Genomic DNA, 27,807 nt, shown 5'->3' on the forward strand with positions numbered 1-27,807 from the left:
TTTGCGACCTAAAGCACAATTTTTCTTATTGGTGGCACTTTGAGGTATTTATTTAACGCATTTTAAGTACTTGCTCCCAGTTTATTAAATAAATAGTAGACTGAGTAATCTATGTACATAATCGACAAGTCACTGATAAATGCATGGAGGATAGTATTTACTGAAACAACTAACCATTCCCTTTGCTGTTCCACTAGCAAATTTACGAGAGGAAGCGATTGTTTGTAAGCTTTTGTACGAGCCGTAATATCTGTTATATAGTCATAAAATCGTAGAAAAATAGGTCTACAGAATCAAGCCTTAATTATAAGGCGTCTCGAAATTTTTAAACATATACAGTGTCTCTTAATAATATAACTGTAATTAGAGCTACATGTTATGTACCCATGAAAAGTTACTATCCCTCCTTTCACATATTTTTCTTTGCATCCGTAGCAACAACAGTAATTCACCCTCGCTATTGCACTATCAACAAACGGTGAAACACAACAAAAACTCTTGATATTATAAACTTCAAACGCTGCAGAACGCACACACGGACAGCCAAGTCCCGAAAACACGTGACAATCCTGGTTTAATGTTTACAACTTGCGCAGAAAGCAATGCTCACTCCAGAGATATTTACTCTATGGCACTACGAATAAATTTATCTTTGATCATACGTGTACAACAACATCTGTGAAGTGTTTACAAAACTGTGTATGCAAATGTGTCTTTCGAGCGAAGTGATATGCATGAATACGATGGAGGAACCGGAAGTTAAAAACGCCGTTTTTGGATTATGTGGTAAGTTTACACTGTTCATTTTACTCAGAGTTTCGCTCAATTTTTCGCATTTGACTTGCGAAATTCATAACGTAACATCAAACCTTTTCATGACAGGAACATGCACCTCATCTCATTCAAGAACAAAAATAAATCATATATTAAGACAACTTAGACCTGAGGTTGGAACCACAGGCTCCGAAATGCATCGTGTAGTTAATAAAACACGAAAATTTGTGACTGAAGGCGTTTTTCAATTCATACTTCCAGTGTACTAACAGAAGTATTTACGGTCGGTCAACTGGTAATAGGTTATATACAAAAACTTTTCTCGTGAATCAGTCTGTGTAGTGAAAATCGTAACATAATTAGCCTTCACCTACAAACAGAAAAACGCAGCAGGAAACTTTTATGTAGTGATATATATAGATTTCGGGGAGCACAGTGGTACTTCACTTCGTCGACCAACCGAAGTCTATGGCTTCGAGCACTGTCTGTCCCTCAAAAAGTAAGGGCTAAGTAATACAGCCAATGCACTGTTGAACCGAAGAATGGACAGCGTTTTCTACTTACTTCTTGAGTCGCCAAAAACTTTTCGTACGGCGTGGATGTTGGTATGTCTATTAATGCTAACTCCTATTCACAGCATCGGTTCGCCGATGGGATGTTCGACACTCTTGCGCTCGGAAAGGGAAATTGTAGTCAAAGTCTGTAGTAAAATAGCTAGACGAAATCAAAAGAAAACGCCGTTAAAATCAAAAGAAAGCACCATTACTGTCTCCTCACCTACACTGTTCTTCGAATGCTCTTCGCTAGAAAAGCCGGTGGAAAGTTGAGTGCCTCATTGTACAACTGACTTACATCGCCACATTTTTCAGTAAATCCATATCGACAGAGTGCGGCATCCCTATTACTACTATACAACGCATTTTAAAATTTTGTCTGCCCTCTGGATACAATTTTGCTTTCCAAGCTGTCATGGTTATGAGAATAAGGATTTGAAAATAAAAGCTTCCTACCATATACAATTTTCCAAAAGTAGAAGTTTTGTTATTTAAGAAAAATACATTAATTTGAAACCTTGAAAAGACAAATATTTCTCCCAAGGATTGTTTGAAACGACATTTTGGTAGTTTTGTTTTGTATTCATGTACTGCAGTGTTTCTAAAGACCAACAATATTTTGCTAACTCGCTACGGTTCCAACAAACCGCTTTTCGATTACCACAAAGTCGTAATGAAAACATTCCCTGTGTTCATCACTTGTATCCCCCTAGTTCTGAGGGAAAAAGTCGCGATGGTAATGAAGGAAATGTAAATTCAATGACATATGACAAATCACATGTGGGAAACATCTTATCATGTTATTCACAATCTCTTTATCGTCATCAGATTTGTGATTTCTAAGAAACTGCGTACACTTGTTGAAATCTGTATCTTGCATAAGCTGTCGCATTTGGTGGCCAATTAGTAGTCCCTCTTTAATCTTTGCGCCGCTGATATTAGGAGACTTTGTCTCAGGTGTGCGAAAGTTTCCCCTTCTCTGTCCAGCGCTTTTATAAAAATCCTTATTAACCCCGTTTCAGTATGCGAGGGTGGGAGATGTACCTCTTGATTTTACTAACGGCTCATAAAACACAATCACTGGACAGCAGGCATTTCGCTTAGGTCACCCTTTACGTACGTGATGTTCTTTATTATTATGTCTGTCTAATTCGCACAAAAAGCAGCAGCACATCGTGTAACCTTCTTGCATACCGGTCAATAGCCTTTCAGATCTGCAAACATTTTCCAGTTATACATATCACAGTGCAAGTAATAGAACAAGTCACGCATAGTTTCATAAGCCCCTTTCTTGTTAACCGATTATCTGACTGTAATTTATGGATATTTATTACCATTACGAAGGAGGAATGCCTTTAATGTTAGTTTCCAGAAATCAACGAAGAGTCTCTCTGCCTCAGGGCTGTGAACATGTCATAGCCCTCCAAACATAACATTTGTGTCACTGCAGCACACAAATTCGCCAGAGGAAGAGAAAAATGATTCATATACACTCTGGAGTTCCTACATGAAGTCACATTAGTACCCTGAGTGAGCAAAGTTCATCTTTGAATCGCGAAGTCTGTAACTTAGATTGTGATTGCATCAGATTCAAGTCCCTACTGAGGACGTTATGTTCTGGCTGCGTAATTCGATGAAATGATATTGATTGTGGAGGAGCATCACGAGGAACTGGCCACATGGCTGAGGGCAGGTCTGAGTATTGAATAGCATGTTTTGGTTTTGCAGAATACCCTTACACTTAGGCAAGAATAGCAGTCGGTATCGGGATCCCTCTGTTTTAGCCACACCATTGGTGCTATGAAATGTACTTATGCTCGGGAACACTGTAGTTACTTACGCAGGTTACCTGCAATGTACCACAACAAATGTGAGGAGCAAAAGGCTTATCTTGGTCCCCAACTCTGCAGTCAAAATACAACTCCTAAGCCTTTTTAACTGCAGGAGTAAGATTATGCCTTTGGCTTTCCCCTGTATATTCCCTGCATACGCAACGAAATATATTGTGCCTATTTACACATTGTCTAGACATTTTGTACAGAAGTTTATGACAGAATATACTTGTATATCACGAGTTTCACACGAGGACAACACACAACACAGTAGTAACTACCATCATAGTGTTGCAACAATACACTTTCTTCGAAATTGCATGAAAACTCACCAGTAGGCAGCATAAGTCATAATTGCGTCTTCTGTTAATGATAGCTAATACTAGATGCGCAAAAAAACAATGGATACATAATAAATGAAGAGATCATCGTCAAATGGCGGGATCCAGTTCATTTGTCTCTTTCTTTATGAAATTCCTGGAGTCGATAACAAGAAGCGCTCCCCTCTAGAGATGTTGTATGCTGCTGGTTTCACCAATACGAATACTGTCCACCATCAGAATTTATAAAAGTTGCGTTTTGTGAAACTGAATTCAGAGTCGTTCTATTATGCAGAGTTATGAGACCAAAAACGCTGCTGTGTTTGAGTATACTGATTATTACTACAGGCATATTTATACGTGATTGCCATCTTCAGGTTATCTGTGAAAAGTACATAGTTTGGTACAGTATTTTAAATTTTTAAGTATTAATGTAACGTATGGTAAAATTACGTTTTGCTACCTACATCAGGTGGTGTTGATATCCATATGAAATCTATGTATCACTTGCTGTCACACTATTGTGTACGTTTGCCCCTCTGATGCTGTTGGCGAGGTAGTACATGTTAAACTTTTTTGTTGGAGCAGTTATTTTTATAGTTGTTGAATTATGAAAGTTTATTTCATAATGACGTCTTGTGGCAGCTGTGTTGACACTTGAGTCAGCGATGTTGCATGGTTACAAGCCGTTCGCTTCTTTGGTATTCTCTAGGTCATTTCTTTGTTCTTGTCAGCTGTATTGAATTGCTTATGTGATTCGTTTTTATATGATTCTACACCCATCTGCAATTTAATCTTAGTGCTTTTTATGGCATCGTTATGCCACATAGTATTGTGGTGCGCGACGTTTGTGACATTTTATGACGTTTCCTTAAATGCATGGTTTCCTGTAGTTACTTTTAATTTCTTGGTAACATGATCCCTGGTATGCATTAAAGGGGCAAGCTTATACAATAGTGTGACAGCAACTGATTGTGAGACATAGATGTCATATGGACTCTATATCTGATATACATAGCAAACCATAATTCTATGTATTTTTCACAGATAACCTGAAGACTGCAATCGCGCTGAAATAAGCCTAGAGTAATAAACAATATAATCAAAGACAGCAGCGTCTTTGGTCTCATAAGATAGTGTAATAGTGTCCTTACGTGGCACATACGATGCTGTGGGCCCAGGTGAGAACAGAGGGTCACTCTAGATGACCGGGAAGGAAGGAAGGAAGAAAGAAAGAAAGAAAGAAAGAAAGAAAGAAACAAAGAGAGAGGCAAAATTTAAAAATATTTAAATTCTTCGGACAAGAAGAAGTAAAAAGAGTAGGGCAGTTGAAAACAGACGATTCACGATAATATAATGTAAAAAGAAAATTAGATTAATGACAACTGTGATCATTTAACTTTGAGAGATACTCAAAAGATGAACTAAAATACTCTTCGAAAAGCTTTCCTGCAGTAATCGCGGACGTATAACTAGTCGGTGCGGAGTGAAAGGAGCGGCCGAAGTAACTGGTAGAGAGCCAGGAAGTGCCCTGGCAGCGCAGCTACCTGTGCCGCGGCAGCTCGCTCCGCTCGGGCGCGGCTCGGCGGGTTTCTGTTTGCCCAAGACATTACCAACTGCCCACGGCCGCCGCCCGGATAGCCGATGTCAACATTATTTCCAACGAACGCTGACTTATTAGGTTGCGCAAACAGCCCCTGAGTGCGCACGATTCCTCTCTAAATGTGCCTCCTCACGTGATTGGCCTCGCAAGCTAACGTAAACATTTACCAATCATTCCTGCAGCCGGAGATTCAATCAGCTGCTTGTTGACGTCAGCCTGTTAACGATCTGGCGGACTTTGCACAATAAAAAAAGGAATTAATCCACCCACAAGCTCAACTGCCCACCAGTAGAAGAGTGTTTGTTTGTTCCCCCCCCTCAGAGAAAGTGTGGAGATGCGTAATACAGTGACTGATAGAAGCGTGGTATGTAACTCAATAGGCGTAATAAGTCATGTCTCTCCGAAACTCATTGTGAGATTGCCCTGCGTACAATACCGTGTTGTGACACCAGAATCGAATTACACAGGGGAAAGAGCAGAGAGGTATAAAAAAAATGAGGAGAATGAACAATGATGGCGCTGAATAGAAACCCGAATAGCAACGGAAGGATGCGGCAACCAGAATGCTATCTGCTGCTGCTGAACATTCAACAGTAATGATCCATTGTCCGCGCGAGCAGCAATCGATAGGCGTGATAACGTCGCTATAATTCAGGTAGTGGCAAGCCGGTAGCGCGTCCGCTGACGTCCGGTGTAGAGGTGATGGCGCCACTGCGTTCGGTAGCCGTTCATGAGGAATTGAACTCCAGAAAATGAGTGATGTCACCTACCTCGCCTCTGCATGAAGCTGAACAAATCATCTAGGAACTCTTTTCTTCTAGGGTCGTTGTTGATCTCGTACAACTGCAACATAAAAGAGATTATTTCACAAAACTGCTCCGTAAGAAGCTTATGCGCTTTTTTGCTAACCATTGTAACTCAGCGGGAATGGAAATTTGCTGTTCGAGCTAGCGGTTTAAAGCATTTTGGAAGGCGAAATGACTGAAGAGGCTGCTGACGATGGTTTAAATGTTCCTAGAACTACAGTGCAAAGGTGATCAAAATCATTGTAGAAAATCAACAGACAATAATAATACTGCAGATTGGGTTTTTCAAATCAACATTTGAAGAACGTTATGAAGAAATACTTGTAGCACTCGTGAGAGATTTAAGATTCCAGGTTAATGCCACTTGATTACATTGATTTTGAAAAGTTGGGTTACGATTTGGCAGAAAATTTATTGTTGCCTCACGGATTTAACAGAGAAAATATACTGGCACTTTAAAATTTCTGCAAAAACTTTATGAAGAAGCTTCCAGATCTGTCTTACAGAAAGACGTCAGCCCCCAAGATTAATACGTTTTGTCAGGTTCAGTAGGCCACAGGTTAAAAGTTTTTTAACCAGCCGTTTTTACAACCTTCTACTTTCGACTGTTTGCGAATCACAAAAATTCAAATGGCTCTGAGCACTATGGGACTTAACTGCTGTGGTCATCAGTCCCCTAGAACTTAGGACTACTTAAACCTAACTAACCTAAGGACATCACACACATCCATGCCCGAGGCAGGATTCGAACCTGCGACCGTAGCGGTCACGCGGTTCCAGACTGTAGCGCCTAGAACCGCACGGCCACTCCGGCCGGCTGCGAATCAAAAAACAGAATTTTTAATTTAAAAACCTACACTACCCGACACTTTTCTCAACATCTTGAACCGCAGGCCGTAGAAAATCTCTTGCTGCATTTCGTTCTGGTTATAAATCTTTTTTTTTCAGCATTTAATCCGATTCAGATCTTAAAGTAAAGGTTTTATGCAGTTGTACCTTATTTCAAAATAACAACAGAAGGGCTTACCCGTTTATCGAAGTAAAAGTGATTTTACAGTTTCTAGTGAATGAAGTATATTGAAATCGACAGCTACCGAAAACTGACGAACACTTGCCAAAACCTACTCAGACCAGCTATTATATTTGTTGTCCGTTTTCCGCAAATGACAACACTGCTTCTTGCTTCGGAAAACCCGCACCGAGCTCGTTCGAAAGGATACTGCTGAGGTAGTGACATGACAGCTGATTTCAGTGTGGGACTTCCCATTTGTTACGGTACCATTAAGATGTCAGAAAGACAGCATTTTAATACCTTCACGTCATGCGGCTCTAGCGGTTTACATGCACTTGCAAAGCCAATTTTCTATCTTTATCTCAAAGCTCCTTTCTTGAGCCAAAACGTAGCCAGAAAAGGAATGCAAAAGCCTCATATATAAATCCTTAACAAATTTCTCATCGACTCAAAACATGAGTAATCGTCGAATAGATGGAAGTTAAGTTTTAAATTTCTGGGAAAGTCTGCAGAGAGAGATCTTTCACTTTCAGACACTCGTCTGCTTCAGGGCGAACTGTTCTCTGAAATTGACAGACATAAAAAGATAAAAGCAAGCTACGAACAAAACAACGAGAAGACTGTGCGACACACACACACACACACACACGCACACACACACACACACACACACACACACACACATACCCAGAAAGAGAGAGAGAGAGAGAGAGAGAGAGAGAGAGAGAGAGAGAGAGAGAGAGAGAGAGAAACTGCGTTCTGGAGCCAGAGAAATAAATGTAGACAAGAAAGTGCAACCCAAAATACCTCCACATGAAATATGATGGAAATAAATTAGATAGAATTAATTTTGAATAACACGCATCGGCATATCTGAAAACTTGGTGTTTGCTGAATGTGTGTCGTCTATACGCCTAGCCGCCGATTGTCTTTTAAGTCTTTATTTCATAAGGGGTATTTTGCTTTGAAACTATGTGAATGAACAACAGTTGTCTACGAGGAGATTGTATCTATTTCATTTTCAAGAACTTGTCGTTCTCTATCCAGACGACTACAAGCAGGTTCAATGAGATCCGACTGATGGTAGAGAACAGTTCTTTTGAGCCAAGTGCCATAAGAGTTGCTAGTAGAACACAGAATACTTCCAGTTGAGAATACTTTCGAATGAACGTCCAGTTTCAGCACTTGGTTTATAACTGTGGGAAACCTACCGTAAACGTTAGAAGTGGGGAACTGGAGCCGTTTTCCATTTCTTTGAGACAGTACGATCCACATAAAAAAACTGAGGACCCTGCGCATGTTTGGGCGACTGTTCATGTGTCTAATGCGTTCAAGACGTAGACTTGTTGGACATGTGCAAAGCTTCACAGAGTACGAATATCTATCGAGTTCACCAGTTCGACTACATTGGCGTAGATCATTGTGGATTAATGGGTTTAAACGATCTTCATCAAACTCCGAAGGCCTTCCTGAACTTGGAGAGTCACTAATGTCAAAAGGATCCTCCTTAAAACGGGAAAAACCATTATCTTGTGGTGCTCTGTCCATGGCATTATGACTGTACAGGGCGCAAATGTTTCCGGCTGTCTCTGCTGCTATCACCCCTCTACCGAACTCAAGCAGAAGAATATTGTTGGAAATCCCGATTTCTCCGCTTGGTACTCCATTTTCTAGCGTCCACAGGCTCAGTCACTATATCTGGATGACAATATGTAAACTCAAATAACAACAGTTAACTACATATAAATTGCAATCGATAAGTAAACCCCTAGCAACCGTGTAAGACGTCGTCGTCTCCTGACCTTCATTGCTTACATATTCCGCCCTCACAATCATATTCCGCACATCAAGACGCTTCATTCGAACCCAAACTCGATAAGATAAAGTCAATGTTGCATGAATGCATTTAAATGATATGCAATTAACAAGTAAGCGCACCGTGGTTGAAATACTCGAGGGTGGCGTACACACATACATTCCAGACACGACGGTCACAGAAGCTTTTAGCTTGGGAGAGGAACTGCACAACGGGATGCCGGTCCCTTCAGAGGACGACCCAGCCTATGTCGGCTGATGACCGCCTGTGTAGCGGACAGCGTGGGCCCGAGTGAAAGGGGGGAACAACCCCGTGTTCGGCTTAAAAGCAAATTCCGCTACATTGTGTGGGAGCGGCCAGCCTACACATTCTTTATACACAGCACGCAGTTTCAGAGATTTTCACAGGGAGACAGCAAACGCCAATGCTACAGGTTTCTGGATTGGTCGCTTTAAACGAAACGTCATTCTCCCGTTTTAGAAGAGCAATGCTGATTGGCAGATGATATTTCTGACGCCTTGAGCTGAAGGAATAATGGAAGAGACCTAAAGATATACCCCTTCACGTCTGGCGTGGAGAGGCTGTTCTGTTGTCGCTCTTGGAGCGAGGAAAAAGTCTCTCCTCAGTACTTCACTGGGAGAGACCTCTGTCGAGAGCAAATCAAAGTGCTACTGTATATTGTGTCCTTGCGATTAAGCGTTGTTCACTGTGTTGGCTGACACACTTATTGTGCGGTGTGAACAGACAGAGTTATATTTAAACGCCTGTGAGCGAATTTTGAGTGGCATTGTGGTGGACTGGTTATCTGACCGATGTACCACGCCAATAGTTAGACTAGGGGCAAATAGGAATCCTTGACTTCATCAAGGCATAGGGAGAGTTTGAATGGCGAAGGTCAATCCAGATAGAACGAGAATTATCTCATTTGTCAGCAGCGAGCGGCGCAGACAGCTGTCATCACAGCTTACGGTATTGTGCGCTACAGCTATTGAGAGCCTCATATTTCCTCCGCAACAGTACACTTCATTGCATTTCACACGCGACAGCCTCGACCGTACCTAGCAACATTTTAATGGATAATTATTCAAGTTGAGTAGGCGTGCCTCTCAGCCATTCTGCCAAGTCAACAACCATCTTAAACTTTGTATAGAAATTTCATTAGCGAATCCTATCCTTGAGAGATAACTTCACATTCCGAAAAGAACCAGGATATAACTTGTTCAATTCATTACTAAAAGTGCCATTGTGATTTATCAGAATTTTTGCAGAATAAATAATAACTTTCGTTAGTTTCATCTTTTTCTTACACTAACTATTACTACTCCAGTACCCAAGTATCCCACTAGTTACGTAAGAAATTTTGTGAATTTTTGTGTCATTTCCTTACAGCGGACGACTCCAGAAGATATTTATTGCTGAAAGTTTTTCAGGCATTTCTCTTTCGAACGTTAGGAGCGTCTGTCTGACTTCTGTAGTAGTGTGGGGGTGGAAATTGCATCTTGCAGGAGCCACAGAGTAAAGGATACATCTCAGATTAATCCGTTGAGCAGAATAACAGATCAACCCCACACAGCAGAACCGGAATACCAACATGCGATACAGAAATGCTACCATCTCGTGCACCAATCCACTAAAAAGAAGTACGGCTGTTTGTTACAAGACACAGTTCCTCAATTTTTTAAAAACTGTTTAACACCACGAACACAAAATATTTCTGTCAGGTTTTGCATATCAATTTTATTCTCTCTTCCACACAAAGATATTCCGTCCCCCCGCCACCTCTCCCCCACCTGCTGACACTCTCCACCCCCTTTCCATCTCCCTTTTCCCCTTCCACAGACAGACGCACAACCACCGACACACAGACACGCAGCGGTGCCCACCCGCCACGGACATGAAAGCTGATCCGATTTTTGCGCCGCCCGCTGCGCCGCGCCGCCAGTGCAGCGGACAGAAAGGCGGCCGGGGTCGCCCTCTATCACCTGTGAGGGCCGGTGCGGAACCGCACATCAGAGAGCGTGTTCTACTGCGCTCGCACCGAGCGTGCCGTAATGAGTGCGCAATTCCACGGCGGGGCGAGACTTCACGGTTTGATGTGCAGGCCGCGGACATGGCGGGCACGATACGGGCGTGGAGGCGGTGCGTGGCGCGGGGGAGGCAGAGCAGGCACGGGCGATTAGCACGCGGGCGCTGACGCTGCCGTGGCACACCCGCCGGGGCGTGAAGCCGCTCCCTCTCGGCTATGTGAAGTCACTTCGAACCACCCGCGAGCAGGCCGACTCTGTGGCAAGCGGGTCGGCACGCAGTGCTATAAAATCATATCACGTCTTTTTAAATGACGTCATTTTCGACTCCCGGCCGCAACTATTTTTGTTGTGCTACTGCAGTTTCCGCCTGTCACTGTCAAATATTTGAAAACGTACACTGACTTGAAAAAAAAAAAAAAAAATCCCAGCACCAATATACCGGGTGATCAAAAAGTTAGTATAAATTTGAAAACTGAATAAATCACGGTATAATGTAGATGGAGAGGTACAAATTGACACACATGCTTGGAATGCATGGGGTTTCATTAGAACCAAAAAAATACAAAAGTTCAAAAGATGTCCAACAGATGGCGCTTCATCTGATCAGAATAGCAATAATTAGCATAACAAAGTAAGACAAAGCAAAGATGATGTTCTTTACAGGAAATGCTCAATATGTCCACAATCATGCTTCAACAATAGCTGTAGTTGAGGAATAATGTTGTGAACAGCACTGTAAAGCATGTCCGGAGTTATGGTGAGGCATTGGCGTCGGATGTTGTCTTTCAGCATCCCTAGAGATGTCGGTCGATCACGATACACTTGCGACTTCAGGTAACCCCAAAGCCAATAATCGCACGGACTGAGGTCTGGGGACCTGGGAGGCAAAGCATGACGAGAGTGGCGGCTGAGCACACGATCATCACCAAACTAGCAATATGGTGTGGAGCGCCATCCTGCATTAACATCGTACGTTCCAGCAGGTGTTTATCAGCCAGGCTCGGGATGATACGATTCTATAACATATCGGCCTACCTCTCACCCGTCACGGTGGCAGTTACTGACGTTTTGCTGTCCAGCGCCATCTGTCGGACACTTTGTGAACTTATTTTTGTTATTCTAATAAAACTCCATGTCATTCCAAGCATGTGTGTCAGTTTTTACCTCTCTATCCACATTATTCCGTCGTTTATTAAGTTTTCAAATGTATACTGACTTTTTGATCACCCGCTATAATCAGTGTCGGGTAATTAAATTTCGGAAATACCTTTATCTTGGTAACATTTAGATAACACTGCAGGACCACAGGTTAACGTAAGCTCGAGATAAAAAAGCACTCCGTCTTCAGGCCACGAGTGGCCTACCGGGACCATCCGACCACCGTGTCATCCTCAGTGGAGGATGCGGATAGGAGGCGCGTGGGGTCAGCACACCGCTCTACCGGTCGTTAAGATGGTATTCTTGACCGAAGCCGTTACTAATCGGTCGAGTAGCTCCTCAATTGGTATCACGAGGCTGAGTGCACCCCGAAAAAATGGCAACAGCGCATGGCGGCCTGGATGGTCACCCATCCAAGTGCCGACTACCACTGCAAATGTGAAATGCTGCTACATTAATAACCGGTATAACCGCCAGAACACTGAACGCAAGGGCCGGCCGTTGTGGCCGAGCGGTTCTACGCACTTCAGTCCGGAACCGCGCTGCTGCTACGGTCGCACGTTCGAATCCTACCTCGGGCATGGACGTGTGTGATGTCCTTAGGTTAGTTAGGTTTAAGTAGTTCTAAGTCTAGGGGACTGATGACCTCAGAAGTTAAGTCCCATAGTGCTCAGAGCCATTTGAACCATTTGAACTGAATGCAAGCATGCAAACGGGTATGCATTGTGTCGTACTGGTGTCGGATTTAAGTCTGTGGGATGCAGCTCTGCACCCTCTTGCGCTTTGTCGGTAAATACAGTGACAGTTAAAGCTCGCTGTGGATGACATTAGAGTTGTCAACCGACGATGTCTCATATGAGCGCTATTGGACAGACCTGGTGATCGTTCAGGCAAAGGCAACATGTCGACACTCTGTAGATAATGCTGCGGTACAACAGCGTTACGTGGGCGAGCGTTGTGCTGTTGTAAAACACCCCCTCCCGAATTCTGTTGGTGAATGCCAGCACGACAGGTGGAATCACCAGGCTGAGGTATAGATTTGCAGTCAGGATGTTTGGGATGACCACAAGAGCGCTCCTGGTGTTGTACGAAATCGCAACCCAGACCACAACTCCTGGGCTAACTCCAGTGTGTCTTAACACTGCAGACAGGTCGGTTGCAGGCGCTCACCTGACCTCCTTATAATAAACATACATCCATCACTGGCACCGAGGCAGAATTAGCTTTCATCGGAAAATACGACAGATCTCCAATCCGCCCACCAAAGAGCTCTCGCTTGACTCCACTGAAGAAATCGGAAAAGGGCGGTGGTTTGGGGTCAGTGGAACGCACAATACGAGTACAGGGTGTCTGGCTCAGAGCTGTCCTTGAAGTAACTGGTTTGTAATTGTGTCGCTGTGGTGCCGACTGCTGCTCGAATTGCTGCTGACAGATGCGGTACGGTGCGCCAGAACCATACGCCGAACACGGTCTTTCCTACCAGTAGTGTCAAGTGGCTGTCCGGAACCCGGTCTTGTTGCGTGTCTTGTCGCGACCGCCGCTGCCAGCAATCATGCACAGTGTCTATATTACTGCCAAGACTGTCTACAATACCGCGGAAGAAGTAGCCAGCTTATTGTAGGCCCACTAGACGACCTGGTTCAAGCTCAGTGAGGTGTTGACAGTGGCACCACCTTAAAGGTATTTTTGACTAACATCAACTGACCACGTCCAGTCTCGAAGGTAAGTTACTCCCACGACTGCTGCAGTGCGTATTTAAAGCAAACCTGATTTGCATCCTCAAAATGCCACTACTGGCGCCAGTGTTAAGCGATTGGCATGACATTTGAACAATTGTCTTTGAGATCTTGAAACACGCCTGCTAACTTTCGTTTATCTCGCACAAACCCTTCCTGGTCTTGGGAAATAACACTCCAACAAAAATGTATTAGCAGAATAATTGCATGTACAATAAATCTGCAGTCTGTTAAGTTTCACATTCATACAAAATGTCATATTACGACACCCAGGGTAGTCTGGAAATAAATTCTAGGCACATAGAATCATTATGCATGTGGTGGTGGTATCCATCCCTGGCCCTCATTAAACTTCTCTGTATTTTGTGTCATAGCGACAGGCTCGCTGGCGTCCCACCAGACTCAGCGTAGCCACTCACCGATGGGATTTAACCGTACAATTCTCTCTCTCTCTCTCTCTCTCTCTCTCTCTCTCTCTCTCTGTCTCCACCTCTCAGTGTTTGTTCGTCGAGGACTGACGTCCGATTCCTAATGTTATTCCTTAATTATGAAAACTAGGCTTACGATATTTGAAGAATTACCGCTTCCCTCGGTCGTCGTGGTCACGGACCCGTTTCTTCAGAGTCAACGTTTCCCATTTCTGATGCCTTGGTTTGTAGATGATGAATTTCCAGAATTTACTACACAGCTAAGGATCGGCATAGAAAGAAGATGGTGAGCACATTTTGTTACATGTAATTCTGTTTTGCGGAAACTCTTTGTTATAGAAATTTAATTTGGAGACTCACGTACAACGCTGTTTGTCTGTGATTAATGGCTGTCATATTTCTGTTAGTCCTCAATGTAGATCGGTATTCAATCTTATCAGAACAAGCAAGTTATTCTTAAGCAACTTCTAAACAGTTAAACTATGACAAACAATCTCTCTTACTGTGCTTTCATGATTTATGTGTAAATTGAGCATTTTAACTCGTCTATTGAATAACGAAACATTGCTGTGAATTGTTTCTCAAACAGTGTAAGGGATTTTAAAAATTTGTATTTGCAAAATTTTAAAATTTTGTGTAAATATTTGAACGAAACTTGAAGTGATTGAAATATCACCTTCTCAGAAATTCAATTGAAAAGGGGAGGTATGGTAGCACGGAAAAAGTGACACGTCTTAAAAAAATATTGGTGCATGTTACAACATTACTCATTTATGTTAATGCAGAATTAGAGCGTAATCTTGAGTGACCAGTGTACGTCAAATCGGAGGTTTTGAAAGCTAAAAGTGTGTACCTATAGCACATTACAGCAAATGCCTAAAACAATGTAGGAAACTCTTATATCTGTGGTCAGCTTTTCCATTGAGATTTATAGCACCTTCAAAAACCAGCCTAAAGATACATTCAGTTTTCCCCAGAGCGCCCTAAAATCTACCCTCCTCCAGTTTATGCAGTACATCCAAAGATTCCCCAGTGCTGCTAGTGTCATGATTGTAATTATGAAGATGTGTACTAAATGAGAATTCGAAATTCCCGCTTGCTTCTCTGATGGAGAAACAATTACCTGTTACCTTTCACATAAATTCCCACATTCCCCACGTAAGATTCTATAAAATCCTGGTTGTGTAAATGGTTTTCTTTTGTAGGTGATTATATACTTTTCCCACTAACGAGGTTTCCCGTGAAACAGATAATGTACATTTCATACAACGCCCAATTTCTCCCTGAAGATGGTCATTTGCCAAAAGCAAGTAAATGTAATTTTAAAAGCCCTCCCACCTGAGGCAGCAGTGGATAAGTTGTAGGTGTATTAGGCTAATCCAAACGACTGCTTCGGTCGCCTCTTCATCACGAACAAGAGCTGGGCCTATCAGCATGACACAGACAAAGGAGTAAACCAAGCAGTGGATTCACCGCCGCCGAAAAAGGCGAAGAATCAATCAATCATTATGAGGCAAGGTGGTGATGAGTGTTTATGGGACTGCCGTGGTCTGGTACTAACAGACTGTAAGTGGTAACCTCTCACATAGTTACGGGAAACTTTACAAGGGTTATGCTCCACGATAATTCCCCAGCTCATTCTGCACATGCCAGAGGCATGTAGGCTGCTTCTTTGGGCTATCGAATTTGTCTTCTCCTGGCATCGTATCCAACGTATTTCCTCGAATAAAGAAAGCATTGCGTGGCCAGCATTTCAGAATGACGCAGACATAATCTGGATGTGGAACTTTCCTGAACAGCGAAAACGCACTTCAACAACCAAATTCTCTGCCGAGTCGTCCGTTTTCGAGAAAAATGTGTCGCATTGAAGAGTGAATACGGTGAAAAGGAATATCATCATTAGTGTTGTGGTCACGCATTGACATTTTTCAGCGACAAAACGATATAATTATAGAACAAATAATTGAGATTTATGGGTTAAGTGCTACTCTGAAATGAAAGGAATGGCAAGGGATAACAAGTGGCGTGGGCCGCAGAAGTCTGTTGGAAAACAACACTGCGCACAAAATTATGGCTATTTGTCAGAAGCTGATATTCATTCCAGTATTCACTTAATCGACGGCAACCTGAAAGTCAGGCTGCAATAATGTTAAGGAAGACGAACAGGAATGTAATAAAACGTATTAACAACGAAAGAAAACGGAGAGCTCAGCATCAATTATCAAACAAAATTAAATACAAAAACTAACATTGTAGCACAAAATTATCTTAGGTACCCTCTTTAGCCGGTGTCCGACGAACCAAGTTTCGCGTCGAATAAAAATCTACAGTAGCAAGGAACTGCTAAGTATTAATATAGCCACACGAATGACAGAGCAGTGTATGTATACATCACAAGTGGAGAAAGGTTCACCCACTATTTCAGTGTCGCTCTTGTTCTGGCTCAACAAACTTCTGACTACGAGCAATGTCTCTGTCTGACGGGCAGGAAATCCGCCACAACTGCTCGCCGTGTCAGAGGCATCTGAATTCACGGCGCTCAGAGGCGGCGGCGAATGAGCAGCTGCGCAGAAGTGTGTCAGGTGGGGTCTGTCTGCGTCTCGCGCGGAAGTTGTGGGCGTTATTAAGGCGGGCGATGGAGCTGTAAAACCCAAGGAGAGCAATCACTCAGCCGCGGGCGCAGAGGTAGACGCTCCGCGCACTTCTTCGCACACGCGCGGCACAGCAAAGAACAGCGGAGGGAACCTGGCCAGCTGCGGCCGGACGCTAACGGCGATCGCCGGCCAGAATTAATCGCGACCCATTAACCAAAAATCCGAGAAAACTTTATTTGGCCGCGGGGGCGGGGCGCCGGCCCTGCCGTGATGGATCACCTCGCCGGCTCCATATGGCGGAGAGCGACAAAAAATTGGAACGAGAACGGCGGAGGGTAGCCGAGAGACTACAGACTACTCAGGGAGCGCGGCGTGTTCTTCTGAAGAAAAGGAGCGCGCACCTACACGCTGTAAACAAGGGGCGCGTCTGAACGGTAAGGGGGGGGGGGGGGGGGGAGAGTGAGCCAGAGGAGACCATACAACTTGCTATGATACAAATTTCCTGCTCTTTTTCCTACATATATGCTGCGTCTAAAAAGGTCTGTCTTTTAGAGCATTCACCAGAAATATAAACAAAATACATGTTTTTGTTACCATTACTTTAATTTGCTTCTGAGTAGCTTCATATTTGAGTTAATGCTGTCTAGCTTCGCACGTGTTTATGTTCAAACAGTTACCTACGTTGTAACTATCCACAGTCAGAAAGTAAAGTACAAATATCGGAGTGTATATGCACGAATGACGAGGTCGCTAATGTACGCCTGTGCGGCGGCACTCGACTCGGAGGTAAGCCGGTTCGAATCCTGGTGGTGAATGTAATTTTTCGCTGCCAGTATTTGGCGGGCCGGGAAAGGAGAGGAGAGGTGCTGGCGTAAACGTTTCTGATCACCAGTCTTTGCACCAATGTCGTGGATTAAATTCCAAACCACTCTTCAGTGTCTCGCGAAGTGGGGACACGTGACACTGTTGACGGTGATCAGTCCCTCAGATGAGGACGTTAAGCTCGGCCGTCGCCTTGGCGCTTTTCGAGAGGCAGCACCGGGCTCCATCCTCTCCCTTCCCTTCATCCATAGCAACATAAACGTAAACTTACACTGTACAAGCACTCACCACAGTCACCCATATTCGAAGCTTCATAACAGGTAAGAGGAAGTTGACGGTAAACCATCTTCAATAGGATGTTGCCACCAGTGGCTGTGCAGGATTCCTGCATATGCTCCTCCTGCACCCATTCCCAGAGTATGGGACTATTCTGTTCTATATATACGAATCTATGATTTCACAGCCATGTATTATCATAAAATCCTCTCTGGCTACCATCCGCGTTAAGTAGTCATTATATACCAGGCTATATAAGGATAGCAGCAGCAACCACGCGACAGTCACCACCACTTCATTCGGACAAAATCTCATCGGTTTTTAACCACTGTCTTCATGTACCCATCAGCATGGGTCGTTACATTGGTTGTAACAAGAGCATTGATTTTCGTGTAATCTCAACACAAACACTGCAGCCAAAAAATGGGGAAGCACCCAGAAGAGGGGGGGCCGGGTCGAGACGGTACCTCAAGTGATTTGTAAAATACGGTCAAATTTACAGAGACTTGCCAGTGTGATTCCACTTTTCAGTATGACTTTGAACCTCGCCTGGCCTAGAGGCATGCACTCACATTCAGCTCGGAAAGGTGTCATAATGCCGTTGTATTCTCTCCTGAGCTAAGCTCGCCAATCTCGCCAACAACTGTTTTGACACGTCGTTGTTAGCTTGGGTAGCGGCACATGGACGGTGTTCATGTCCGAGCTCATCTGAAACATATTATATCGCGGACAGAGCTGCGGGATAAAGCAGAATGTTGCAGTGAGTCCATTACCTGTTCTCACACGGCACTCAAAAACGTGATGCACGAACGGCGACGCTCCACAGTGGTGGCCAGACGTGATCGACCAGAACGTTGACGACGAATGTACCTGCCCTTACGTTACCACGCAGTCCAGCATCAGGCCAGCGTCACATCCGAATGCCCCACTCATCTGGGTATTGCACATATACCCTACCAGGCCTGGTGATAACATTAAACATGAACAACGCTGATGCCCTCTGGTGGACGATGTGCCTGTTACAGTGAATTAGAACTGTAATCATTTAAATATATCACCGCGGTGCGTGTGTGTACGAAGTTACATTGACATTCGGGTACTTCACTTTTTTGTGAGTTAGTATAAAGCGCGTCTGCCGGCCGAAGTGGCCGTGCGGTTAAAGGCGCTGCAGTCTGGAACCGCAAGACCGCTACGGTCGCAGGTTCGGATCCTGCCTCGGGCATGGATGTTTGTGATGTCCTTAGGTTAGTTAGGTTTAACTAGTTCTAAGTTCTAGGGGACTAATGACCTCAGCAGTTGAGTCCCATAGTGCTCAGAGCCATTTGAACCATTTGAACCATAAAGCGCGTCTCTCCCAAGAATCATCACGCGCATTTTCTCTCGTGTTTCAATAGATTTTTCCAAAGTCGTTTTTGTATTGTGTAGCTGGCGTCAGCCCAAAAAAATACTGCTCATCAAGTCTCCAATGCAACGCCCAGTATCGAGAGGAATCGTCAGCTTGTTAGTCTTACAAACAAAATGATTTTCAATGCGGAATTTTACGTGCACATTCGATAGAGCTGTCTCTGTTTACACTAGTGCGATATTTGTTTTGTCGATGTGTATTAGGAGGGATAGTAAAATTCTAAGAATTGCCAGTAGCGACAGCACTGCCCTGACCCGCGCTGACTGCTATCGCCAAGCATGCAGCGCTACCGAGTCGCTGTTGGATTGCTATTTATTCTTGGTGTTTTACCGCCTCTGTTAATACATGTAGATAAAATAAATATCGCACTAGACTACACAGTGGCCGCACTGTCGAAAGAGAACGTAAAATTCTGATTTAAAATAATTTTGTTTGTAACCGGAAAAAAATGGCTGAGCACTATGCGACTTAACTTCTGAGGTCATCAGTCGCGTAACCGGAAAAAGACCGACACTTTCTCTTGGCACCAGGCGTCGCATGAAAGACATGACGATCAGTTAATTGCTTGGGATGACGCAAGCTACACAATACAGAAACGAAATTGTAAATATCTGACGACTCTTAGGAGAGGCATCCGGAATAGTGCTCATCTCGTCAGTGTCGATGGAAAGTCTTTGTTTATGTTCCCGTTAAAAACAAAATGAGTCTTAAAGCGGAATTTTGAGTGGTCATTCAATTGAGCCGTCTCAATTTAGTGACATGCGTTTTATCGATGTTTAGTAATAGGGAAGGTAAAAAGCGAAGAATAACCAGTGCTCCAGCGTCAGACAGCATCGCCCTGGCGCGTGCTGACTGCTACCGGCAAGCAGTATTTAAACGCCGTAGTTCTAAATTACGCGCTGAAGTGCTGGTTATTCTTCATTTCTTAATGTTCACGCTAATATATATATATACCGACAAAAATTATTGAACTAATCTAATTTGGCACCACTTATCGGACACACACGTGAAATTCAAAAAAATGGTTCAAATGGCTCTGAGCACTAAGGGGCTCAACTGCTGAGGTCATTAGTCCCCTAGAACTTAGAACTACTTAAACCTAACTAACCTAAGGACATCACAAACGTCCATGCCCGAGGCAGGATTCGAACCTGCGACCGTAGCGGTCTTGCGGTTCCAGACTGCAGCGCCTTTAACCGCACGGCCACTTCGGCCGGCACGTGAAATTCCAATTTGAAGTTTGTTCCCGTAGGAAATTACCACCTGCACTACTTCATAAATAATTTTAATTGTGTACAACTTCGTACACAATGGTAAGGAGAGGTGGGCTACAGATTGTTGCGGCAGCTGTCATCGTAGGAAAGCATGACAGGAGCAGAAACGATCAGTGAACAAGTGACACTGCAAAAAGATGATTTCCTTAACTTGTATTTCTCCAAACTTAAGAAGATTCGGTACAAATAGTGTTACAAGAAATCGAGTTCAGCTCACACAGTATCCCCTATGATGAGCCACGCGGTTTGAGGCGCCATGTCACGGATTGCGCAGCCTCTCCCGCCGGAGACTCGAGTTCTAACTCTGTGCGGATGTGTGTGTGTGTGTGTGTGTGTGTGTGTGTGTGTGTGTGTGTGTGTTCTTAGCATAAGGCAGTTTAAGTAGTGTCTAAGTCTAGGAACCGATGACCTCATCAGTTTGGACCCTTAGTAATTCACAAACATTTGAACATTTTATGATGAGACTCGCTGTCCTAAGCACGAACTATGGAGTCGATGCCGCGAGAGGACGGTGTCTGTGTAGAGAAATGGCTCCTTACACAAGTGAGCCGAGTGGCCGACCGTCATACATTGCGGCGGCAGAGGGCGCTCGTAATCAAAATGGCTCTTAGCGCTATGGGACTTAAACTTCTGAGGTCATCAGTCCCGTAGAACTGCAGAACTAGTTAAACCTAACTAACCGAAGGACATCACAAACACCCATGGCCGAGACAGGATTCGAACCTTCGACCGTAGCGGTTGCGCGGTTCCAGACTGCAGCGCCTAGAACCGCTTGGCCACCCCGGCTGGCGCAACTCGTAATCCAGAGGCACTAGAGGCGTGCTTCAGAAGTCACGTCCCACTGCGTCCACCGGATTGCGCGAGACCGCTATCGGCGTTCGACGGAAACTTCCAGTTCCATTGCCAACTTAACGCCCAAGAGGTGGTATCGATACAGGCTATCACAGTTTTGTTTGTAACGGGAAACAAGCCGCAAACGTCTTATGAAAGACGCGATGAGCAGCGTTTGTTTGGGCTAATCCAGTTACGCAAGAACGAGATTGCAAATATCTGCCGAAAGACCAGAGAAAATGGTCCTAACGGCTCTTAGGAGGGACACGCGGTAACGAAGAAGAAATGGGAAGACGACTCCAAGGAATACCCACAATAAAGACAAAGTACGGTAGCTACTTTGACTCGAATCCAAGTCCACTGCCACAGCATTAGTAGTTGCTGGTATTGTGTGAGGCGCTGCCGGTTTCGCCGTCTTGTATGTAGGAGGGCGCCTCCGGTGTCAATAGACGTCCGCCGGGAGTAGACAATCGGTCGATTAGAATGACAAAGAGAGCACCGGCCGTGCCCTGCGAGGCGCCGGCGGCCTGGCGCCTGCGAGCGGAGGTGAGGGCGGCCGGCGACGGCGACGCTGTAGGTGCGTGTGGCCCGCGGTCCTCCATTTAAACGCCGTAGTTCTAACTTACGCGCGCCGCTCCCAGATGCTTATCGCTCATTACGCCCGCACTCTGAGCCGGGCCGCAGCCACGCCCTGGCACAGCCACTGCCACCAGCCCCGCTGTTTAACGGATCGAGTGCCATGCTGTGCTGGGTCACAGACACACGCGCGCGCGCAGGGAATTAACGAGAACGCGATCGATCCGCCCACTACGATAAAACTGTGTTCAATTAATAGCCACTCGGAGATAGCGCTCCCTATAATGTAATTGGTGACAGTCAATTTGGGCACATAAGCCTGGAAAATTATATAGATTGTATCTCAGGCAATTAAAGGGAGTCTTATAAATTGAGGAGGTGAGTAAAGGTACGCGGCTACCACTTGAAGGGGGGCGTGGCTGGGCTGCCCCGCACACGCGCCTACCGGCTCCAGCACACCGATCAGTCTCTCCGCTACCGGGACGTCGTGATACACGCGACAGCGAATATCGTGTATCGCCTTGTTATGTTCAGAAAAAAGCAAACATTTCTCATCGAATATTATTCACAGCATCTGCAATCTTTCATAATCTGTGTCTTCATCAGATTTTTTTCCTCTGCAATATTTTTCTCGCACGTGAATAAATTTAGCCATCGGAAAATGCTTTCCAGTTGCGAAAGGATGTGTTGTGAATCACAGCAAGCGCACGTACGAAACATTTAGAATAATGCTGCACAGAGCATATTCGTTTACAGGCATAACGACAATATAGGAATGGAATATGGTTTCTCACTCATAGAAACATGGCTGACGATATACAGGAGTTTGTGTCTGGCCTGGAGGCGTCTTTGAGTAGCCTATAGGAAAGTCGACCGCTCGCGATAAACGGCAAGTACGGGTTCGAGTCCCGGTCCGGTACAAACATCCCACTATACAGCTGATGGTTGTCCATACTCGCGACTGCGAATACATTTTTCGTGTTTCATAACACCATTTCTGAACAATACAGGCACTGCAATGTCATATGTCTTTCCCACTGTATTTGCGAACTGTTGTAAGTAGGCTGTTTAGGTTTTTATATTGGTAACGCCACGTAGCGCTCTGTATGAAAATCACTGGCTGTGCTGTGTGCAGTCTGTGGCTGGTTTGCATTGTTGGAATTCGCCATTGTAGTGTTGGGCAGTTGGATGTGAACAGCGCGTAGCGTTGCGCAGTTGGAGGTGAGCCGCCAGCAGTGTTGGATGTGGGGAGAGAGAGGGCGGAGTTTTGAGAGCGGATGATCTGGACGTGTGTCCATTAGAAACAGTAAATTAGTATTATTGGATATCATGAACTGATACATATATATGACGACTTTTGAACATTATTAAGCTAAATACACTGTTTGTTCTTTACCAAAATCTTTCATTTGCTGACAATACCTATCAGTAGTTAGTGCCTTCAGTAGTTAGAATCTTTTACTTAGCTGGCAGTAGTGGCGCTCGTTGTATTGCAGTAGTTCGAGTAACGAAGATTTTTGTGAGGTAAGTGATTCGTGAAAGGTATAGGTTATTGGCAGTCACGGCCATTCTTTTGTAGGGATTATTGAAAGTCAGATTGCGTTGCGCTAAAAATATTGTAGGTCAGTTTATTGATGATCTGAATAAGTAAAGAGAGAAATGTCTGTGCACGTTCAGTTTTGCTCAGCTGTTTGAAAATCAAATAACGTAAGAGGATTATCAGCACAGTAATTCATTAATTTTTGTAAGGGGACGTTTCACTGTGCAATAGAAAAATGTCTTTATGGCTCTGCATGCGCCCTAATATATCTTATTCCCATGATCCGTATGCCGGCCGCTGTGGCCGAGCGGTTCTAGGCGCTTCAGTCCGCAACCGCGCTGCTGCTATGGTTGCAGGTTCGAATCCTGCCGCGGGTATGGATGTGTGTCATGTCCTTACGTTAGTTAGGGTTGGGTTGTTTTGGGGAAGGAGACCAGACAGCGAGGTCATCGGTCTCATCGGATTAGGGAAGGATGGGGAAGGAAGTCGGCCGTGCCCTTTCAGAGGAACCATCCCGGCATTTGCCTGGAGTGATTTAGGGAAATCACGGAAAACCTAAATCAGGATGGCCGGACGCGGGATCGAACCGTCGCCCTCCCGAATGCGAGTCCAGTGTGGTTAGTTAGGTGTAAGTAATTCTAAGTCTAGGGGACTGATAACCGCAGGTGTTAAGTCCCATAGTGCTTAGAGCCATTTGAACTTTTTTTTTTTTGATCCGTATGCAAGATACTTATATTGTCAAGGTGGCAGTAAAATAATCGAACAGTCTTTTCCAGTTACATGATCCTGCCAAATCCTGTTCGTAAATATAGTTAACACATTTAAACAAATCTAAATTAGCCTTTCACTTATCCTAATACTAATTTTAAGTCATAGCCTCATTGCATATCGCTTATTAGTATCACTGTAAAACGTTTGTACTATGTGATGTAATCTAAATATCCGTCACTAAAATTGTAATTGGATACTGTCTGATTCTTTTCTTTTTTTTACGTGCATTATCTTACATTTATTCGTGTTTAAAAAGAGCTGCCACTTGGTACACCAAGTAGAAATTTTTTTCTAATCTCTCTGCATTTCTTCGTGGTAACGGGATGGCCGTTGTATCTCGTCTCGTCGACGGTATCTACAATTGCAAATGAAAAGTAGTGTGATAGTTTCCGGCCATCTGTTAATTCAGTGAACATTTTTGAAATCTCCAAGTGCAGTTGGTATCTTAAATACGCAATAAGAAGAGGGATCGGCGCAGGCGAGATGTTCTCGGTTGCGGCCACGTCTGAGGTGTCCGTGCTCTGCGAGGCCGCACTTACTCACCGCTCGGCCGCGTCGCCTCATTACTCACCGCTGGGCCCTGCCGCCTCCTCCGGCCCTTCTTTAATTTCTCCGGCCGTCAGTATTACACGATAAAGGGATGATAGATTAGGCGCGGCAAGGTGTTGCAGTTTTATATCAGGGCGGCGCAGTGCCGCGGTGCCCCCACTCTCGGCCAGCTCGGGTTAAGCGACTCGACGACCTCTCCCCTACCTCCCCAGCCGGACGGAAACTGATAACCCTCATTTCTCTCAGCCAAATCACGCTGCCTCCTAACACTCCCCTCCCAACCTTCATCCATCCAAATCTTGCGCAGGTTTTTTTAATCTTCCTCCCCTCCTCTCCCCTCCCTTCCCTCAAGAGGAGGCTCGATTTTTGTTTCAATTACTCCACCTCGGTTGATGCTCTAAGCAAAAAATTAAAACAGACCGAATATGTCCGACAGCTACTAAGACCGTTTGTAAATTAGTGTATAAAACGGTAAAGTAAAAAATCCAATCGAATTGGTAATCGTCTTTCCTGCTAGTGTCTTTTTTAATTATTTCTGGACTGCCCTAAACGATAGAGGACTTCTCATGACAATGCTTGACACTAAAATGAATGTCAGAACATAAATAATAACAGTAATTGGATGTCCAACAAGAAGGTAGAACAAAGTAGAGAGGAGGAATTTGTAGGAAAGGTGCAATAATTAAGAGAGGGCTGCAACAGGTAGGAAAGTAGGTGAATGGGGGCAACAAGTAGGAGAAGCAGGAGGAGACAAGAGAAGTAGGCGAGGAGTGCAAGAAGTAGGCGAGGGGTGCAAGAAGTAGGCGAGGGGTGCAAGAAGTAGGCGAGGGGTGCAAGAAGTAGGCGAGGGGTGCAAGAAGTAGGCGAGGGGTGCAAGAAGTAGGCGAGGGGTGCAAGAAGTAGGCGAGGGGTGCAAGAAGTAGAAGGGCAGAAAGTAGAAGACAAATAAGTAGATCTGCAGACAGACCCAGTCGAAATACCTATTAACATGACAAAGGCAATCTCTTCGACATCACAGTGCCGACAGGGTGAAAGGCCAAGTGCAAAACAAATTACTGTAGCCCTGTGTACTAAGATTTCGAAGAGTCTGTTACTAGTAGACACTGCCACGTTTGGCGTACTGTGAGATGAACTGAAATGTTAATTTTAGGCAGACACCACTGTGTTATGTCGCAGAGTTAAGAGAAAGCTGGAGAAATATTTCATCAATGGTACTGATAAGTAATTAGATAAGATGTTCAAAATGTAAAATGAAGTGTTTGTGTGTACTGATTTGATGCTCGTACTTTTTAATTGCTGTCGTGAGACTTTCTTCTGAGGTACCTTGCACGATGCAAGGAACTAGTCTCGAAATTAAGTGGCGCATAGTTTCTGGCGAAGTAGTTCGATATGTAGTTCTATGAGTGAAATCAGAAAGCATCTGGGCTTAGATCTGCAGCATTAAGCTACAGCTAACTAGTTAACTTCTTTTCCTTTATCAAAGCCATGTACATTTGATCAAATGAAATTATTTTTCCTGCACAGTTGTTCATTACTGATTGCACAATTCTGTTTAATAAAAGATAACACTGCAGCAAAAATTCTTTCATTTGATACAGGAGTGTAATCAGTTAATCTGTATCGAGTTCAATTGCGCCAATAATCAATTGCACAGTGCGGACAACATCAGCGACGAGCATGGGAGCTGCGCGGTGGAGGTAGGCAACATTTTAAAGCACTGAAGTGAACGACGCTGGAGGTAACTGTTGTGAGGAGGGTAACCACACCTCGGCAGAGACTAAGAGGTTCTGTCTGACATACAGAGGCTGCGAAGCTGCAGAAAGATGGATGGTGCCTGAAATAATACTGGATGCTTAATTACTCTGTTTTCTCATGACGAGGCCTTGTCAGATTCCGTCATAATAATCAAACAGCTTTTAAAACACATCTCTGTAGTCGTTACGGCGTTGTTTTACAAAGGTATCGACAAGTCCGGCAGTTCAACATATCACTACAACTGCGGTGAGCATCTAGAAATTACGCCAGAGGGGATGTGTATAAATGACGCAGCCATTAGCGGAGTAATTAACAGCAGGGAACTAATGTCGTGTCCTACATGAACCAGCCACGTGCATCGGAGATATGAGATGAGGCCCAGGCTGTGCCCGATGCAAATGCTCGGCATGTATATCAGACGATTAACCTGAATGTAAATGGCATCCTGATTAGGCAGTGACTATAAATACGACGCCGCGTTTCCAAGGAAATGATGCTCTTGCCTGTATCTCGCAGGCACCCGCGAGAAAATACAGTGGTCAAAATAAATATTGCATATTGCTTGACTGTCGTTGGACATGATCGGAAACAAAAATGATTTTGTTCTATCAGGTACAGTCATAATAAAGCAAAAATAAAGAAAACCAAAACATTTCCACTTGATAAAGACAAAAAAACCTTACAGAAGTTTCCCCGGTAAACACTACAGTTTCTTCTTACTGTCATCTTGCATAACACATTGTTTACGAAACCATTGACGCTCTTCGTAACTGGAGACACTTTTGAATGTGGTTAGGCATACTTCTTACCAAATTGTCTAGAAAGCCTGTGGCAACTTGTCCCATACCTCCACAGCAGCCTCTATGATGCCTTGTAAGATCTCTGGTAGGACAGGATGATTACAAACCGCTCGTTTTAGCATGGACCATGCATTCTCGATGCAGCTGAGATCTGGAGAATATGGAGGCGATTCCATCCGACTGATCCTACGCTCCACTTGGGAGGTGTTGACAAGATTGTGACGATAGGGCACGCATTGTCGTCCATCAACGTGAATCTTGCTCTAATATGTTCACCAAATGAAGTTACAATACTGCAAGGGTGTCGTATTCGCGATACTTCAGACCAATAATCCTCCCACGTATTGAAACAAAGGATATCTTGCAGCCTTACATGATTCCACCCAAAAATATGACTGCGTTGATAAGTGTGGCGGTCTACAGTACAGTCAAGTTGTAAACGTTGTCCTCGTTGCATCCATACACGAATGTCAGCATTGTCAGGACGGCGACTGGTGTGAGTCTCATCAGAAAAGAGCACTGTGTCCCACTGCTGTCTAGTCCACAAA

At 44.3% G+C, this 27,807-nt stretch overlaps 1 protein-coding gene across 1 annotated transcript in view; it reads right to left on the bottom strand.

The window, feature by feature from the left end:
* Positions 1-27,807, bottom strand: part of LOC124798899 (protein dead ringer-like) — a 463,425-nt gene that overhangs the window by 257,977 nt on the left and 177,641 nt on the right. The window contains exon 3 of the mRNA XM_047262431.1: positions 5,854-5,926. Coding sequence (XP_047118387.1) covers positions 5,854-5,926 — 73 coding nt within the window. The remainder of the gene's footprint in view (positions 1-5,853; positions 5,927-27,807) is intronic.

The sequence above is a fragment of the Schistocerca piceifrons genome, chromosome 5, assembly GCF_021461385.2.
Source record: "Schistocerca piceifrons isolate TAMUIC-IGC-003096 chromosome 5, iqSchPice1.1, whole genome shotgun sequence".
Lineage (NCBI taxonomy): Eukaryota > Metazoa > Arthropoda > Insecta > Orthoptera > Acrididae > Schistocerca > Schistocerca piceifrons.